Raw genomic sequence first — 18207 nt, 5'->3', positions numbered from 1 at the left:
CCTGTGCAAACACAGTTTGCCTCCTAGCACAGAACATCATCATTTTGTAAACATACACAACAAATGCACAAGTCCTTGCAATTTAAATACTTTGAGGATGGCTCTTCCCACTTTTTATTCTTGAATAAAGGAAAAGGTGCTTTTGTAATTAGCAGTCCTTTCTATGTTCTATGCTGGCACAGCAGCTCTTTATTATAAGGTTTCTTCTCAGGATAAGTTCTAGGTATGTAAAAAGAATTTGAAGTAATATGGAATAAGTTAAAAGAAATTAAAAAAAATAATATCTATGTTTTCCAACAGTTTAAAGACTATAAAACATCCTATCCATGCATTTCTTCGGCTCCTTCACAGTTGATCACAGTACATTAAACAGTTAAACAGGCAGCATCTCCCTAGCTGATATAGAGGATTTTTTTTAAATGTTAACAAGTTAATGAAAATGTATTTTATTACTCAGCTGAAAGAAACCCTAAAAACTATAGCCAGTAAGTAGCAGTATTATGATAGAAAGATAAGGGGAGGTCTTCATTCTAGAATTGCATTCATATCAACTGAAAGAGGGGATGCCATGCCTTTTCATCTACTCTTTTTCTTTCTTTCCTGAGATTTCTTAACCACTTTAATAAAGAGTCTTTTGTTCCTGTTTTCGAAGGAGGACAAGAAAAATGATGGCTTTGTTCTCTACTTAAACATTGTACAAGTCTTAACAGAGAAAGCACTTCTAACTGACGTGATTTACTCTCTAACATTAAGAAAATAAAAGCTTTGTCCATTGCCATTATTCAATTATCAATGTCGATTTTAAAATACTATTTGAAAAGCCCTTATGCACAATGTAAAGAAAAAGAGAGCAGATTATATACAAAGATATGACACCAGCCTTTGAACTGCCTCTTGAAATACTGAAATGTTCAAAAGCTACAAAATTATCGTGTCATTTTAAAATACTGAAATATGAGAAAGAGATACATCAAAATATGATAATTTAATTCCCTGTTATCCAAACACACTTAGCCCTATTCTTCTGAATGTATTGATACCTGGTACTGTTAATAAGTAAGTGCATTTTGAAAGGTATTTTAAGTGCCTGACAAATAGAGACTTTTGGGGGTTGGTCCTGAAACATAAATTATTCTTCCCTCTTTTCATAAAATAATATGATAAAGTGTTCATTAAATATCAGACCTTGTATTAGCTTTAGGGTAACAAGATATGAAGCAATAGCCTGTAGATTTATGTATATTGGACTAAATCTACTGAAGCACATTTAAACACTTATTGAGAGAAATAATTGAAAAAATTGAAAGAGGAATACTGTTTGGCTGAATATAATAGTTGGACATGAAGACATTTGAGACCATGGGACTAAATGTGATAGGAATTGTTGCACCAAGTGGCCTGGCTTACTGGCAACACCAGCAGGATCAAGATTTATAGATATATATTTGTGTGAGCAAGAGGGTTTGTATTTATGTGACCAGTGTGACTTTGCTGAGAATCAAATGGCTTTTTGATTAATATAATGGCTGTTAAAGATATAGTTTTTCATGAGATATTATTTATTCTTATTTGGAATAACTAACATTTCGTGTAATAAATTCCATGTGATATTTCTTCCCTGTGGTCTCTTCAGGTTCTCCATATAGAGACAAGATCACTATAGCAATTCTTCAGCTGCAGGAAGAAGGCAAGCTCCACATGATGAAAGAGAAATGGTGGAGAGGCAATGGTTGCCCAGAAGAGGAAAGTAAAGAGGCCAGTGCTTTGGGAGTTCAAAATATTGGAGGAATCTTCATCGTGCTGGCAGCAGGATTGGTGCTTTCTGTCTTTGTGGCAGTGGGGGAGTTTTTGTATAAATCAAAAAAAAATGCCCAGTTGGAAAAGGTAAATATTGTTATTACCTGTTTATTTTTTATTTATGGTTTATTTAAATATTTCTTTAAACATTTAGTGATGTTTAGTGAAATATAGGTGATGCATATTTACTGTTTATTCTTATAATAAAGTATTTGTATAACAAAGGATGACAGCAAAATATCCAAAGTTTTACATTTACAGCTTTTAATTTTTCTTCAATGTGTTTAATTGTAGCCAGATTTCAGGACAAGTGACTATTTCTCCTCTTATTCAAGCCTGAAAAAAGACAGCTTTTTACTCCTGGAAGTTCACTGCAGTTAATTTTATGGATGAAGAAGAAATCTGAAACTGTAATGGGAAACAAATTAATCTTCTACTGATAATTCTGATTTTTAAAAGACAAACTGTCTGTAGATCAACATAAAAATCTAAAAATGTCTCTATAGAAATGTTCTTTATAGGAGTTTATACTTGCAAAGTTGTCCTGGTAACATCTGGAAAAGATTACATAATTTTTTTTTTGCTGGGTTTACTACTGATATGATATCATGTAATTTCAAACTGACCCAATTTTGAAAATCCTATTGTTATCTTGTTCTGTACTTGCAATTTATACAACCAGAATACTGTAATTGTGCTAAGACTAGTAATATATTGAAAAATTTGTAGTTGAAATTATCACTTTTTCAAAATAATTAAATAAATCTTTCTATATGTATGTGCCCATGTCTAAACCTAAACTAAAACAGTGTATTTTATTGCGATGTCAAATTCTGAATTTTAAACCTTGAGAGAAACAGTTGGATTTTTCTAGGTCTTTTTTTTTTCCCTTTTTTTTTTCTTTTTTGCTTTTGAGGAGATTGTGACCTATGACATTTTTTAAAATTTATGTTTATAAATTTAATTTAATAAAATCAGTAGTAAATCCAAAAGCTATATTTATATTGGTGTTTTTCCAGATGATGCTAGTGAGCTTTTATAACTTGAATCATTACTTAGAAAATTTACTATTTGTTTTCACTTCTTTTGAGGCAACCTTTTGGTAGTCAAGTTTCCTGTTATAAATATACTGTTAAATTTTTTTTTCTAACACACACTAAGACAGTGTGAGGTTTTAAGGTCCTAAATACTGTTTGAACATGGGTACATTCATTTAATTGTTAAAGGGCCCTTTAGGTCCTCTTCTTTACAATACTGCAGGGTAATTCCTTCTGTTAACATACTATTGGAATGTTATGTTTCTGAAATGAATTTGTAAGGAAAAAATATACTGGTTACTTAAGAAACCCATGTAAATATCAATAATTTTTATCCATTCTTAAAATGGATATGGATCTCATATGAACATCAGTAAAATTTGGTTTAACTTTTCTGGATTTTTAGCAAGCACTCAATTAGAAAAATAAGATGATTTTGATAATAATTTTGTTACATGAGTTCAGTATTTTACAGGGTGTAAATACATATCTTATGTGATAATAACAGCATGTTGGAAATTGTGAGAGGAAGCAAACATAAATTTTCTAATTAAGGATTTGTTTCCTTAAGTCCTTCAGTTTTGGTGGGGGAGAGTGTGTTTCTGTTTGTTTGGTTTGGGGTTTTTTTTTGGTTTTGTGGTTTTTTATTTATTTTTTCTTTTGTTTTTGCTTTTTTCCATTTGTTTGTTTATATGTGTTGGATAGAGATAGCAGTGACTGGAGGAATGTGACCTTTCAACAGCATTTGTTCCAGAAATGTTTCATCATCAAGTATTTAGGTATTTAAAAAGTCAGGAATAAATGTGAAGCAGTTGAGTTGAGTTGAATGAGGCCTCTCTCCTCTCTCTCCTCCTTGCCTCCAATCCCTTACCTTCCATCTCCTGACTGCTACTGCCCAATACCCTGATATCAGCAGACCATTGAAATTTCAGTGCAATTTTATTTATGGAATGAACTTAAGAGGAAGATGATGCTCGTGTCCCTACGCTTGGCCTACCCCAGCATCCCCTCACTCGCTCTTCTTGCACCACCCAAAGACCTTCAGAAAACATCTTTCAATCTCTCCAAGTGTAGCAGATCCCCTTTGCCTTGGACAGGGAGTAACAGCAGCCTAGAGAGAGATGAGAAATCCTATCATTTGTCTCCAGTCTCTACAAATCCTCTGCTGAGATGAGTAAACCATGCAAATAATCCTGCTTTGGATAACCCATGGGGAGAGAGGAGGCACCTATTTTTGGTAACATTTGTGGTTTCATCTCTTTGGAATCAGAGTATCATTCTGTCATAGTGTTTGTCAATATTTGGAAACAGGGAAGATCAAAGGTCATATTAAGAGTCAAGGAAACAAAATGAATCAGATAAATTCAGCTGCTGAGTGCATCAAGTATCCTGAGATATAAGTGGGCATGAGTGTTTGCTTTTTAATGTGTACAAAATATTCAGTTGTACTTCCAGCAGGGAGGCAATACAGATTGAAATTGTATAATATAGATATGGAGTTTTAGAATTTTTTATGTCACCCTGCTCTTGGAGCTTACACATAAACAGTGATATTGGCTGGTGTGAACCTTTTTGGAGGAGTGAAATCTTGAAAGGAATCAAGCTCAGAAAAACAGCAGACAAAATGGTGTTATTTGCTAAAATAAAAAATGTTGCATATTGTAAACAAAGTGGTCCAGAACATCTATGCCCCTGATGTGTTTAAAAGTCCAAAGGAACCATATGATACTCCTGAGATTTTCTGGTGATGAAAACAGATGATTTTATGCCACCACAACACTTTCCAGACAGAAATTCCTCTTTTATTGACATCTTTCAAAAGCAAAGATAAGCCTGGATGTTATCACAGTTAGACTGCCAGTCACCGACGCTTACTAAAGCTAGCTTGCTTGACAAATAAGTATCTTAAATTACTATTTTCTAGAAAATCCAGAAATTATGAATGTGAGAACAGCTGTATATGTTTTAAATTCTATCATTTCTAGCTGTTCCAAACTCATTGAGCCTTCAGCAGGTTGGAACTAGATATGCTTGTGTAAAAATAACAGATGTAAATTTTACTAATTTTGAACTGTTAAGTACTTCAAATAATGTGAAATGAGACACATACCTTAACTATTTGTTAAGAGATGAGGTCATACACTTCCTATAGTGAAAAATACTAGATTAAATCTTATACTGAAACAGTAACACCAACAAAATATTTCTGGAGTTATACAAACAAATCATAACATAAACATCAATTACATTAACCTCTCTGAAATATTTATTTATAATTTATTATAAGACCAATAAAAACAATAACTACATTAACACTTATTTATATTTCACATACATTTACAGGGAAGAAAAAAGCTATTGAAATTTCCATGTTAAATGATTCACTGCTCAGCTGCACAATTGAGTTGAGAAAGATCAGTGTGGATAATTTATCTCACAAGGCACTATAACTGAGCACTTGGTGGGACTGGGCCCAAAGCAGAGATCAGTAGCTAGGAGTATACATGTGTTACGTATAAAACTGTTTTACTTGCAGCTGTAGATTCCATTGAACAAGAAATTCTGAATGCTGAGCTGTGACCCATATGTGAGACTAACTATGTCTTTAGAGAGGGCTCAAATCAATCTGGATGACTCTTGTCTGAAATGAATTGCCTACAATAATTTAGAATACTTTCTGCAAAATGCTAAACCCATGCTTTTGTAATGTAAGGATAGCAGGAACAGGAGTTTCTGGTCTTAACTGGCTCAAAAATTCATGCAGCTTTAATGAGCTGCAGAGTCTTTAGGTTATTCTACAATTTGATCTTAGACTTATTAGAAATTAAATGTGGTTCTGCTATGATTGGTAGTAATTCTGAATTTTCTACCTCACGCACACGTTTTGATAATGCGATAACCTGGAGTGTATTTTGCACTAGATAACTCTTCTAGTCTTGCACAGTACATAGTCTCATTGTTTCCTTCAGAGCAAGTGCTGGGAATGACAGAGCACTGTCCTTGTCTATGGTAGAATGTTGACATTCCAGGTGGTGCAGTGCAAAGGGGTAGGAGGAGACGGTAGGTCAGAGGTTGTCCTGACTGCATTCCTGCAGAGCAACCACAAGATGGTGCCTTCTAATTTCTGAGAGGGAATTTAATTGTCACTTTTTAATAAAATTTATGTCACAATGCTTACCTATTGTGTAATTGCAGCCTTTCTAAAAATGCTAAAGGCTCGTATTATTTCCCATTGTTTATGATACAAACATCTAATTATGTCATCTACTTGGAAACATGTTATTATCAGACCTTTTTTATCTAGCCAATCTTGACAATAAATGCTCAGTCATTTGCATTTTATAATTGCTTTTGCTGCTGAATGACCTGCTCCCTTATTTTAACAGGCACTCAGAGGGCAGTGAATAAGCAAGGTTAGAAACAGAAGCCATTTAAAACAATTACGATGTCTTTTTTTTTCTTTTTTTTCTTTAATTGATGTGCATCAATGCATTATGGGTCTATGTCCATTTCACGCATTTAGTTTTGTTTAGTTCATATTATTATCATATAGGCCAGGGAAAACACTGACCTTGAATACCATTAATATTCAGCATAATATATTGATAAATCTCAGTTTGAGAATTTATTGACCTTTCCTTTGATTTTGTGTGTTGGGTTTTTTTTAAGTTTTCTCTGAGATTATTTCCATTTTCTTACCACTTTTACACAGTAATTAGATACTACTGTAAGTGTCAGCTGTGTGATAGAAACTACACGAGCACTGCTGAAAACATTAGGATGAAATTCACAGTATTGATGAAGGCAGTGCCATGGACATATCGATCATTCCTTTTTGTCACCCTTGTACATTGTTGTCCTTGTACCTATCCCAGTCAGGGTTTCTTTGGAGAGGGTGGCATTGGCTGGAGAAGTTATCTGCAAACCTGGCTTTAATGCAGTGGTCCCACAACTTTCTCAAGAGGAAAGGAGGGCCAAGAGCTGATAGGCTGAAACAGTGTTGCACTGTTGCCATATGCAGTTACACATCATCCTGATTTTTCTTCTCTCAAATATGATTTAACTGTTCTCAATTTGTTTACATGGAGTCAGTATAAATGCTAATAAGAGTTTATTTTCCAAGGTCCTTCTGTGATCTATTTGTACGAGGATAAGTTTCATTCATTATGTCATACAGTGCTTCTTTTTAGAATTGATGTGAGCAAAGTGCAAATATATAGCTTGTCCTATATGGGTAGGACTTACAGGAAGAAGTTGATAATTACTGGAATATTATGATGCTTCTTTGTCAGCAGGATGTGTAGAAAGTAAATATTTTAATCTTTGTTGTAATTGTCATCTTACCAACAGTGCAAAACCAAATTTCAACAGTTTCACATGAAAAAATGAAAATGTTCTAGGATCCTTCTTGTTTTACCATAATATTTCATGGTATGGTGGTTTGGGTTACTTTTCCAAATTTTACTGAATTAGTGTTCACTAAAGTATTTTTCTTTACTTTCTCAAAAAATGCAGTTATGTCAGTTTTTCTGGATTTCAAAAATATTCCTAATAGTTTAATATCAAAAGCCTTTGAATCTGGGACAGTAATTTATAGTAGTTTTGGAACAATACCAAAGTAAATCTCAGCCTAGTGATTTCTTTCCAGGGGGAGACAAGTTCAAAAGATTTAAAGTTGAAAAGCCTGTTCCTCAGGCTACAAGAAACAAAAGAATATGGGCATTCTTGGTAAATTGAAGTAAAGTTTTGGGATTTGTATCCCAAGTAGCTTTTATACAATCTACAGTCAGTGATGTAGTCTGTATTCTTGTGTCACATTTTTTAATAGAGTAACCTCAGAAATTTTAATTTTGGCTGGGAAAAGCAGCAGCTGGGACAGGTCATGAAAGAAAACATTTTTCCAACATTAGCACACTGCATTCTGCAGATATGCCATTGTAAAATTGGGAACTTCTATCATCCTGTAGTCCCCTGAACACTGTAAGAGTATGTACAAACTTGAATGGGTAATTTGTGCGTAAGCGTAGAGATTACTTGAACTTCAGGTATTAATTTTAATTAAATGCCCTCTTGGAAACCATGTAAGTACATATTAGAGGATATTTTCTAAAGGGAGGAGCTGTTGCAAAACCCAACAAATCAAAACAAAACTCCCCAAAATCAAAATCAAATCTACAGCCTACACCTCCAAACACCTTTAACAGAAGAAAAAAAAAGGAAAAAAGCAAGTTACTAACTGTGGCATTTTAAAGTAATTTTCAAACAATAAAACACTAAAACCAACACTCTATTTTGATTTTTGATTGCAGTTCAACTAGTATCTATATGGTAATGGACCTTTTTTCTGAGGTATTTTTAATATCTTAATTTGTGTCTTTCAAAAAACAACAGAAAATTTACAAGTGTATGCAAAGTTGACCATTACACAAGCACATAAGTACACAAGTACAGGAGGTTCACTATAGCTCCATAGTCATTCAGTCAAAGATCAGAGCTTAAATCCTAGGTCTGAGTTACAGAATATTTTAAGTTTGACAAGAATTTGAAGCTGTATAAAAAAATTTGGAAACCCCTGCATTTTGCTTACTTTATAGCAAATATAGTTCACTTACACTCATCAGTAGAAAGAAGAACCATGTACATTATATAATTATTTTCTCCTCTGATAAAAATATTTTCTTCATTCTAATGGAAAAAATATCAGATCACAGAACATTCATGTCTTTCTAATAATTTTTCATTGTCTTCCTCTAACTATTATTTTAGCATATACTATTTTAATATAAAACATTATACTTTCAGTTTTGAATTGATCAGCTATACTGTAGTTAAGTATAGTAGCAAATACAATTTAGTTCAGCTGATTTATTTACTTTGACTTTTGTATAGGTCAGCAAAGTAACAACAAGCACTTCCAACTACCTTTTAGATTGAGAAAATATCCTAGACTGTCAGATGAAACCATATAATTGTAGAGAAATGGCTGCTAAACCTTTTGAGATTATGCACTGCAATATGACTATAATAGTGTTTCCAAAACAGTAGAAAACCTTGGCATTAAGTTAATACTAATAGTCTCTCTCTGTTCAATATGATTTGAGGCCATGGGAAATTTTTTTAGTTCATACTGTCACACTGAGCTATAAAAATAGTGTAAATTTTTGCAATGAATAATGTACAGAGCACTTAAGCTGAGCAAAATTTGAAAAAAAAAGTGTTTAGAATTCAGGTAAGAAAAGTTATATTTATTTTCTAAAATGTCTCTGTAAAATTAACTATTTATATTCAAATTATGCTATACAAAGCATTTTAATCCAGATAGATTGGTACTACAAAGCATCAATTACATATCATCATCATTTCCTTTCACCATGCCTGGTGGTCAACAAACCTGACATTCCTTGGACAATAAGAATGAATTGAGATGTAGGATCAAAGATGGTTCAACAGGTGAATGAACCTTCACATCCCATGGCTGAGAATACAAGATCTCAGGGGATTGACTCAGTGCAACCAGGATCATCTCTGCTGAAAGGCAGAGAATTATCCTGTGCAGCTGTGATTGCAAAATACAGACCCATTAACATTGCAATGGATGTTGTTCTAAACCAGTTAGGCAGTGCCAGATATTCTGTTATTTATTTTCTCTGTGGCAGCTGCATGGCTGAGGTACTATGAATTGCTCTCAGTCCTTATTAAACACCTGCGAGTCATGTGTAGCCATTGTCCAGGGACATGAGACAGCAGTACTATCTTCTGGAAGATCTGGACTGGTGTGACACGGTTTACATCAGTGGAAATTATTGCCTCTGACTGAAACACTAATGACAAATAGCACTTTTTGCCACTCTTCCCATTTGAAAACACAGACCCAAACCTGGAGAAATGTGAGACTGTCAGCCTCTTCCAGAAGAGGTTGAACTGACAAATGAGGATAGAAGATATCTTCTGAGTGCTTGCCTTTACCTGTCCAACACAGAACCTGTCTCCCTGGGATTAAACTGCCATCACCCCCCTATTTCAGCCAGGCACTGGAAGCTCAAAATGACTACACCATCCTGGTCTGACAGTAGAGTAGGACTGTGTATCATCTGCGTGTCGATGACACCACAGCCAAATTATTTCATTATCTCCTCAGTGGCCTCATATACATGTTGAAAGGAGAGATGACAGGATGAAACCTTGTGGAATCCTGCATGAGAGAGAGCCCTCGGGGCTGATGAGCAATTGCCCTATGCCATCCTCTGGGATTTCTCTGAGAGGAAAGAGTGGAACCACACAAGTGCAATCCCTTCTGCCCCAGCCTAGGTCCACAGGTGAGTCAGAAAAATATCATGGTCAGTGTAATGGCCAGAAAGGCTGCTGGCAGAGCTAAAAAAAACTACTTGGAAAAAGCTTTCTGCTATAATAGAAGTTCCCCACCAGCCACAGGAAGAAGGGTAGTTTTCAGGATGGAAACAAGGAAAATAGCTTCAGAAGACTTTAAATGAACTCAAGTGTTGCTTTCCTGGAAGTCTCTGTCATCCACCAGAGTGCATTTTGTTCTGTTAGGAGAGTGGCTGAATTGTTTTTTGGTGGGTTTTGTTTGTTTGTTTGTTTGTTTTATGTGGGTTTTTTTGACACCAGTTGATAATTTATTTAAGGCAAGCTGGAATTTTATTGTCCCACTGGGAGACACTTACAATAAACACTAGAAGTGGCCTGCAATGAGGTCCTGTATGTCATCCAAGTTCATCTCATAACTCTAAAACTCAGCAAGCACTTCAGCCTGTGGAAAATTGTTTCAGTGTTGTTTTGTTATAGGAAGGGTCAGTCCCATCAGACTTTTGTTGATCCTCTCCATCAAATAGCTACGAAAGTCCTTGAAACAACCAGCATTCAGTCACAGGGTAAAGCACCTCATGCTACATCAAGACGTCTGCAACTACTCTACTGGTCGTGACTTTGTAGATACTATGGTGAAAGCAAAGCTTGATCTGTGGAATTAAAATCTTCACTTTGCTTGATATTATTGTCTTCATTTGAGTGGGCAGTGAAATTTGTGTTTCATACAAGTGACATCTATTTTGGAAAATAACTTCTTAAAATGGTTGCTCATTCTTTTTCTACCAAGAAACCAAATAATTGCTAAATTTAAAATTGAGAATATACTGTTGATATGTTCAGGTAATCAGTGTGGATTTAGTCTGAAGTGTACTTGTGCACTATGCTTGCTATGAATTGAAACCGTACTGCATCAGAAAAGTCAGTGGCAAAATATTTTTAATGTTACTATATTATGCACATATAGATATGTATAGCATGCACATATATGTGCAACCTTCGATCTACAGTCATGCTTAAGAATAGGTATATAACTAAACAACCTAAAAAACTGATCATTACAAGTACACTTCAACTTCGAAATGCTTGTACTTTAACTACCATGATATGTGATTTTACTTTTCTGAGGTTATTTTCTCTTCTTTAATTGTTCATCTCTTTGTGATCCTAAGCCAACGTTCTGATAGGATTTGTTTTTCTGTCTAGAGAGTTTAAGACTGACAGGTTTTCCGTATACATATTTAAAAGTCCTGAAGGAGTGGCATAGGAATCAGAAACTGATTAGGAGAGAGAGTCAGGGTAGGACTGTGCATTCATTCTCAGCTAACTTCAAGACAAAAAGCAGTTTGATTGATACGTCCTCCTAGATACTAGAAAAATGACCCATAACACAAAAAGACAATGCAGGATTACTGCTGTTACTGCTTTAAGATAATTGAACAAATTTCCAAATAATGTCTGACAGATAAGACTAGAAGTAATGAACTTCTCAGTAAATCTTAAATATTTCTATTGAATGTTGACAGTCAGCTTTATATTATCTGCATCAAAGAAGGTCAAAACATAAACCAGTGATTGGAGATTTTTTAATTTAAAACACAGTGACTCTTAACCACTTAAATCAGAATGTTTACAGTGGTGCAGACATGCTTTTCTGTCTTCCTGTTGCTCTTTTTAGGCTGTTAAAAGAAAAATCTATGGTGATAGTCTCATAATTCTGTGACTAACAAATGCTATTATGATTTCTAAATACTTTTCTAAATTCCCATAAAGCAAAATAATGAAAGTAGTGTAAGTATTATCTACCTTTCACATTAATACACTTGCAAAAAATACATATTTTTTCTCATGCAGTAAAGCCATGCATAAGCTGTCTAAACAGCTTGTAAGAAGCGGTAACATTTTGCAAAATTCTCATCTTGATTCTTCATGACTTATGAGATGTCAGCTGTGGCAAAGAATGTCAGATGTGTCAGTTATTTCTTTATTCATCTTAAGGAGATTAACTTTTTCATAATTGTTTTATGTTAGAATGCTAAGAACTACAGTTCTGATTAAAATTATTATTTGTACACTTTTTTGGTACTGTTTTGTCATGATATGTTGCAAAAAACCAGATGCACTTATGTGCACTTGGTTTAGAGAGCTGTATGCTGTCCTTAAATTCTAACATTTGATTATACCTAAGATGACTTGGAAGCAGCATTTACTTTCTGGTAGCATTTAAGAAGACAACTTATGATTTTGTAAGGGTTAGTGAAAAACCAATAATAACTCATGTTCTTGTAACATGCCTGCAGTGTGGAAGGTAAGTTGGGAGCAACAGGTTATTTTCTTAAGTGGAGAGTCTTGTAATATATACTAAAGTGCTCAATTCCATGATGGACAACAGTTTTGAAATGTAGTCTTTCAGTTCTGTAAACATTTTGCTGTTTTTCCCTAGCAATTGAATTCAGGATCAAGACATTGGATTATCTTTTCTAAAATCATATCTGAAAATGTCTTCTATCTGTCACCAAAAAAAATATTCTACAGCCGCTTCTTGTTTTCATGTCTTATTATTCCAGAAAGTGGATCCTACCAGTGAAAGAACACAAAGTTAACTGTATAGAATATGGAGACTACAGAGATTGGAATTGAAAATAGACAAAAATTTGATAATTTCAATTTTAAAAAGTAAACCATAATGTAATCCTTTCTAAAATTTATTGAATATGACTTTTTTAATGTGTGTGAGAACTCTTCCTTATATTTCTCAGAGAGAACCCAAAGAAGAAAAAAGATCTGCGTCATGAGCTCTAACATAGCCTTGAAATAGTATTTTTTAAATACATGAGTATTTCAGTGAGTGAAATTTGAAACAAACAAACAAACAAAAGATGTGTAACAATACTCTTCATTGGAAACAATATTTTTATTACCATATGTGAATAAAATTTCCCATAAACAATTTATTAAAAATAATTTGAAAATATAGAATGGAAGAATATTCTATATAAAATAATTCTCTCAAAGTTGTGGCATCTGCTTTATTAAGACTGTCAGTCATTTCAACATTACTCTTTTAATGAGTTTTTATATCCAGGTAAAATTCTCAGATAAAATGTGTTGGCAAGTTATTTGAGGTCTCATTTTCAGGGTATTTCAGAATGTTGACATGTATTTCCTTACTTCTTGAATGTTGGTTGTAATCCATTTCCTACTGATGTTACCGAAAAATGTATACCCTTTGCAGATTTTTGCAAAGGTTTTGGTGGATTAATGCCTCTTGAAAAGTATTCATTCTAATTTGGCACTCTTCTTAGACATCTTGGCAAAAAAAAGACAAGACACACAACCTTGAAAGTTTTAAGTGCTAATGCATCATTTTAAAATTTAGAGAGATTTTGTTCACCACAATATTTCAGTTAGGTCTTTAATTCCAGAGGTGAGAGCCATATAATAGCTACAAGTGGTGTAGTGCTGAGTTGCACCATTTACCTCTTAATGGATTCCCTATGAAATTCCTGAGTTATATGCTAGGTTCCTCACATAGTGGAAATTCCAAGATCTTCAAGCCTTAGCAATTTAGCCTGTAAGGCACTAGGGAATACTAAATTTAATCTTTTCCTTTTAAAATATTTCAGGGTTAATTTCAATTTTGTAATCATAATGGCAGTTTTGATGTCAAGCAACAGCTGTTTATTAGAAAAAAGGGAAAGTCTAAGAGAATTGAATATTTTCTTTCAAAGTATAGATGGATAAGGAGGTACAGTTTTCTGCTTTCTACAAAATGCTCAGCAAAGATACCTTATGCTTTAAGATCTGACATATTAAATTCAGACCATTCAATTAGGGATTTTAGCCACCTCATTCACACAAAGAAAGCTGTCTTGGATGTCAACCTAGTGCACATTGAAGAGCTCACTTCAGCCAGAAATGCCAAACTTTCACCTCTCAAGGACAAGTACTTGACTCTGAACCAGAGAGGTATACCTCCTTCTCCTTCGGACTCACAACTTATTTTCTTAGTTGTAGGTGTTAAAACCCTTTCTGTTGAAAGTTGAATAGGCATTATTCCTTTATTTCAAACTCAGCAGGAGAAAGAAATGCTTCAAAGGAAGAGTATCACAGCCAGAGCAAGACTGTCCTTTCCTTCGCTTCCCACCTTCCTGTATCCTGATTCATGCAAAGGATTAGGAAAGGGTGCATTTGTTCAGGATCTGATGAATTCATGTTCAGTTCTAACTCATGAGTAAGAAAAATCATGTTTGCAGTCTTCTGCACAAAACAGAATTTTATGTAATACTATTGAACTCCTCAGTGAAACAGGAACTACCACTGAAGCCCTTCCTCTGCTGCTGTCTGCTCTCCTTGCTAATCCACAGAACAGTACACATTTTTCTGTCCCCCTTTCTCTCTCTCTGTCTCTGTTAACTGCTACTATGCCAAGTGGAACAGGATCGTAGGCCCTAACTGCAAGTGACTTTACCTTGGAATGGTCTAATACCTGTAGGTTATAGCTGTTTACTGAGACACTGAAGCTTAAATTTCTCTGGTAGAAGACACTGTTATATTGACACTCTTAAATGTGAGTCATGTTCAGCTCTAATGCTCCAGCTGATGACTGGCTGCACAGAAGAAAAGGATATCTGCCTTGTATTCTTCTTTAGCAGTTGCCACATTTTTTAAGGAACTTGGTTTGTTAGGTCCTCTCAGAGCCTGACTATTGTGTTGATAACCGTGTGTAGAGAACTGGAATGTGAATTCTGATAGGATCCGGGACTAAGCCAAGCACCAGTGTGTTTCACACAATTTCTACTACTGCCAAATGACCTAGCTGTAAAATGTAACGTGGAAAACTGAGTGCTTTCAGCCCTGGAGGTTGGAAGCTGAATGCAGACTTTTATAAAGACAGCTTCAATCTAGGTTCCCAAAGAACTAGGTAGGGTAAGGTGCTTAAATATTTTCTTGATCTAAACTCCAAGCTTCAGATTTGTATGAATAATGAAGATATAACAGATCAGAAATAAAGCAGGATTTTTATTCGAAAGGTAAAGGAGACAATTATATATTGACTACCACTAATTAAACAAAATAAAAAAAATGATCATGCCATAGTTATAGTAATTCTAGGTGCTTTGACTTTTTTGGTTCTTGTTTGATAGGTTGCTTGTTTGTTTTTCATCTGTTAATTTACCTTTTTTCCTGATCATCTTCCTGGCATGGAGGTTAATTATTAAGAGAGAAAAATGCAAAGGGTCACACCTCAAATTTATTTTGGGTGAGGGCAGTTGTCAGAAGCTTAACTTAACATCTCAGCTTCTGGGATGTGTTATTTAGTTGTACATTTTTCCATTAGCTGGAAAATGTTTAAGTTAAACTATATGATGCAGAGCCCAAAAGTGAGACTTTTTTTCCTTACTACCATATGTCATTCCATACTCCAATTCTCACACTGAGACAAGTCTAATTGCTCAGCACACTATTAGCAGTTGAAAATTCAGTGAGACTGAGGGAATAGGGAGATTTTACTTTACTTTTCAAATTGCTTGCACTGAAAAATGGAAAAAGGGCTTTGAAGATTTGACAGAAATTTTAATAAACTTTTTCTAATAATATGCTTTTCATAAAGATCAACAAAACTGAATTCTTCGGGTTTTTTTTGCCAACGCATACTCCATAAGTGATAATCACTAGTGGAAAAAGTGTTTATGTACGGAAGATATTATAAATAACAGAGTAAATATTAGTTTTCAGTAATGGACCTGGATTTTAACAGTATTTAAACATGAATTCAGGTAAACTTCTTATACTAAACCTTAATGTTTTGTTGAAGAACACTTATTTAAGTCACATAGAAATGCAATTATTATTTTGAAATATGGTTAAGGGGATTTTACTGAATGCCTAATATACATATTACATTCAGATACTGTCCTGTAAGTCTAACTTGTTGACAGAAAATCTGCTTGAAATAATTATATGTAGCATATGCATCCAGAGTCAGTACCTGCCATAAAAATAATTGTAGAGGCAAGGTGATTTTTACACTGAGTCACCACAGTTTGATAAGTAATTTTAATTATTATGTGATGCATATTGTAAAGACAACAACTTGTTTTGAGCTTCAGACTGAGACAAAGCAAAGACTGACAAGGCTGTGCCAGTACAGTAAATCTGCTTCTAGGCATTGCAGTTAGTAATTTCTTACAGCTCTTTTGTTTTTTTTCTTTCTTGTTCCTCTCTTTCCTTCTGTAGAGGTCCTTCTGTAGTGCCATGGTAGAGGAGCTAAGGATGTCTCTGAAGTGTCAGCGTCGATTAAAACACAAGCCACAGGCCCCTGTTATTGTGAAAACAGAAGAAGTTATCAACATGCACACGTTTAACGACAGAAGGTTGCCAGGTAAAGAAACCATGGCATAGAGCTGGGAAGGCAAATACCCCAAGCACAAACTGTCGTCTTTTTTCCAAACAACCTTGCAAGAATGTTTCCTGTGGAAATATGCAACAAGTGCAAAATAAAATGAGTTACCTCATGCCGCTGTGTCTATGAACTAGAGACTCTGTGATCTCAGCAGTTGCAATGGCCAGACTCGAATCACAAACATCATGGATCAACCAAGTTATGCAGGGTTAACACTGTTTGTCATGGGTTTCCACCATTCTGAATGAATGAATGTTCCATGTGAGTTTTGTGGCTGGTTTCAAATGCAGTCTCAGTGAGAAGTTACAGGTTCCTTTAGAAGTTCAACGGTTGCCAGGAAAGGGAGAATAAATGTCCAAGATGATACAAACCACAGAAGGAGTCTAGTAAAAGTAATGTCTCAGAACTGTAGTGGAACAAGAAACCATATGTTTTTCTGAACTTCCCAGCACAGAAAAGTTGGTAACTGCTGGTAGACTGAAACTACCATCTGGACCAAGCAATATGAGCTTCCTGGATGGAAGAAATGTTAAAAGTGAAGAAACATGAATCCCATGAATAGAAGAATGAATATGAGGATGCTCACCTGCTTTTTTTTGGACTGTTTGTGACACTGAAATAAGTAAATAAATAATAATTACAAAAAAAAAGGTAACTTAAATTTAACTGGGTTGGAACATTGATCTAAAAAATGAACAAAAATATTTCCATAATTTTGACCCAATTTTTAGATGAATGAAAGTTTCCTTAGTACAAAGGAATGTATCTTACAACTTTTAGATATAAGCGATTAATTTTTTTTTCTATAATTGTGAAAAGAGGGAGGGGGGTGGGAAGCAGTGTATTTCACACATAGAGGGCTTGCATTTTAGCCTGAATAGGTTTTGAAACACTTGTTCCTGCTACTAATTGAACTCAATGGAGCCTGTGTAATTCTCGCTAATGTTGGAAGTGGGATGGGTCACCTAAAAGAAGTGAATGTCGAGAACTTAAAGGAGGACTGCATTTTTCAATACAGTCGCAGTACTAAATGAACAAAATTCTTGAGCAGTTTTTTTTTTCCAAAAAAAAAAAAAAAATGTTCAGGTTTATTTGTGGAAATGCAAGATTTCTATGAAAATAGTTTTTGTATGGAAATTTTTGTAATACTTTTTATCAACAAAATAAGAACATGTGTTTCTGTCAGGGGTGTGATGCCAAGCATGAGTGGTAGTGCGTGCGCACCACCAACGTTTGGTGAAAACTATTTTTATCATGAAAAAGGAATCTTAGAAGAGACATATTTTCAAGTTATATAATATAAAAAAATAGGTGCACTACCACCACTGCTTACCATGCTACACCCCTGGTTTCCACTAAGCTGATAACATGCTGTCATGAACAATTGTGTGTAAATGGTAAAAGACACAGACCTCTTGACCACATTGTGATAGAAGTTAAAATGCACTCAGTTTGCTGTTTGAATTCAATGCACAAAATTAAAAAAAAAAAAAAAAAAAAAGGAAAGAAAGCATTAAATTTATGTCAGTTTTAGTTGGTTTGGTTTTGCTGTGTGATTTGAGCAACATATGTGCAGTACTTTGTATCAGTACTGGTACTTAGCTTCAGCTTAGTGCCCTATCCTGACGATTCTTGCCACTTAAT

General features: G+C 34.5%; 1 protein-coding gene across 1 annotated transcript in view; it reads left to right on the top strand.

Moving 5' to 3' along the window:
- GRIK2 (glutamate ionotropic receptor kainate type subunit 2) overlaps positions 1 to 16642 on the top strand; it is a 357596-nt gene extending 340954 nt beyond the window's left edge. Inside the window, exons 15-16 of the mRNA XM_069008590.1 lie at positions 1634 to 1884; positions 16398 to 16642. Coding sequence (XP_068864691.1) covers positions 1634 to 1884; positions 16398 to 16562 — 416 coding nt within the window. The 3' untranslated portion in view covers positions 16563 to 16642. The remainder of the gene's footprint in view (positions 1 to 1633; positions 1885 to 16397) is intronic.
- Positions 16643 to 18207: the final 1565 nt, after the last annotated feature.

The sequence above is a fragment of the Aphelocoma coerulescens genome, chromosome 3 (assembly GCF_041296385.1).
Source record: "Aphelocoma coerulescens isolate FSJ_1873_10779 chromosome 3, UR_Acoe_1.0, whole genome shotgun sequence".
Lineage (NCBI taxonomy): Eukaryota > Metazoa > Chordata > Aves > Passeriformes > Corvidae > Aphelocoma > Aphelocoma coerulescens.
Note: the sequence above shows the minus strand (reverse complement) of the source record. Positions and strands in the feature narration are given on the sequence as shown.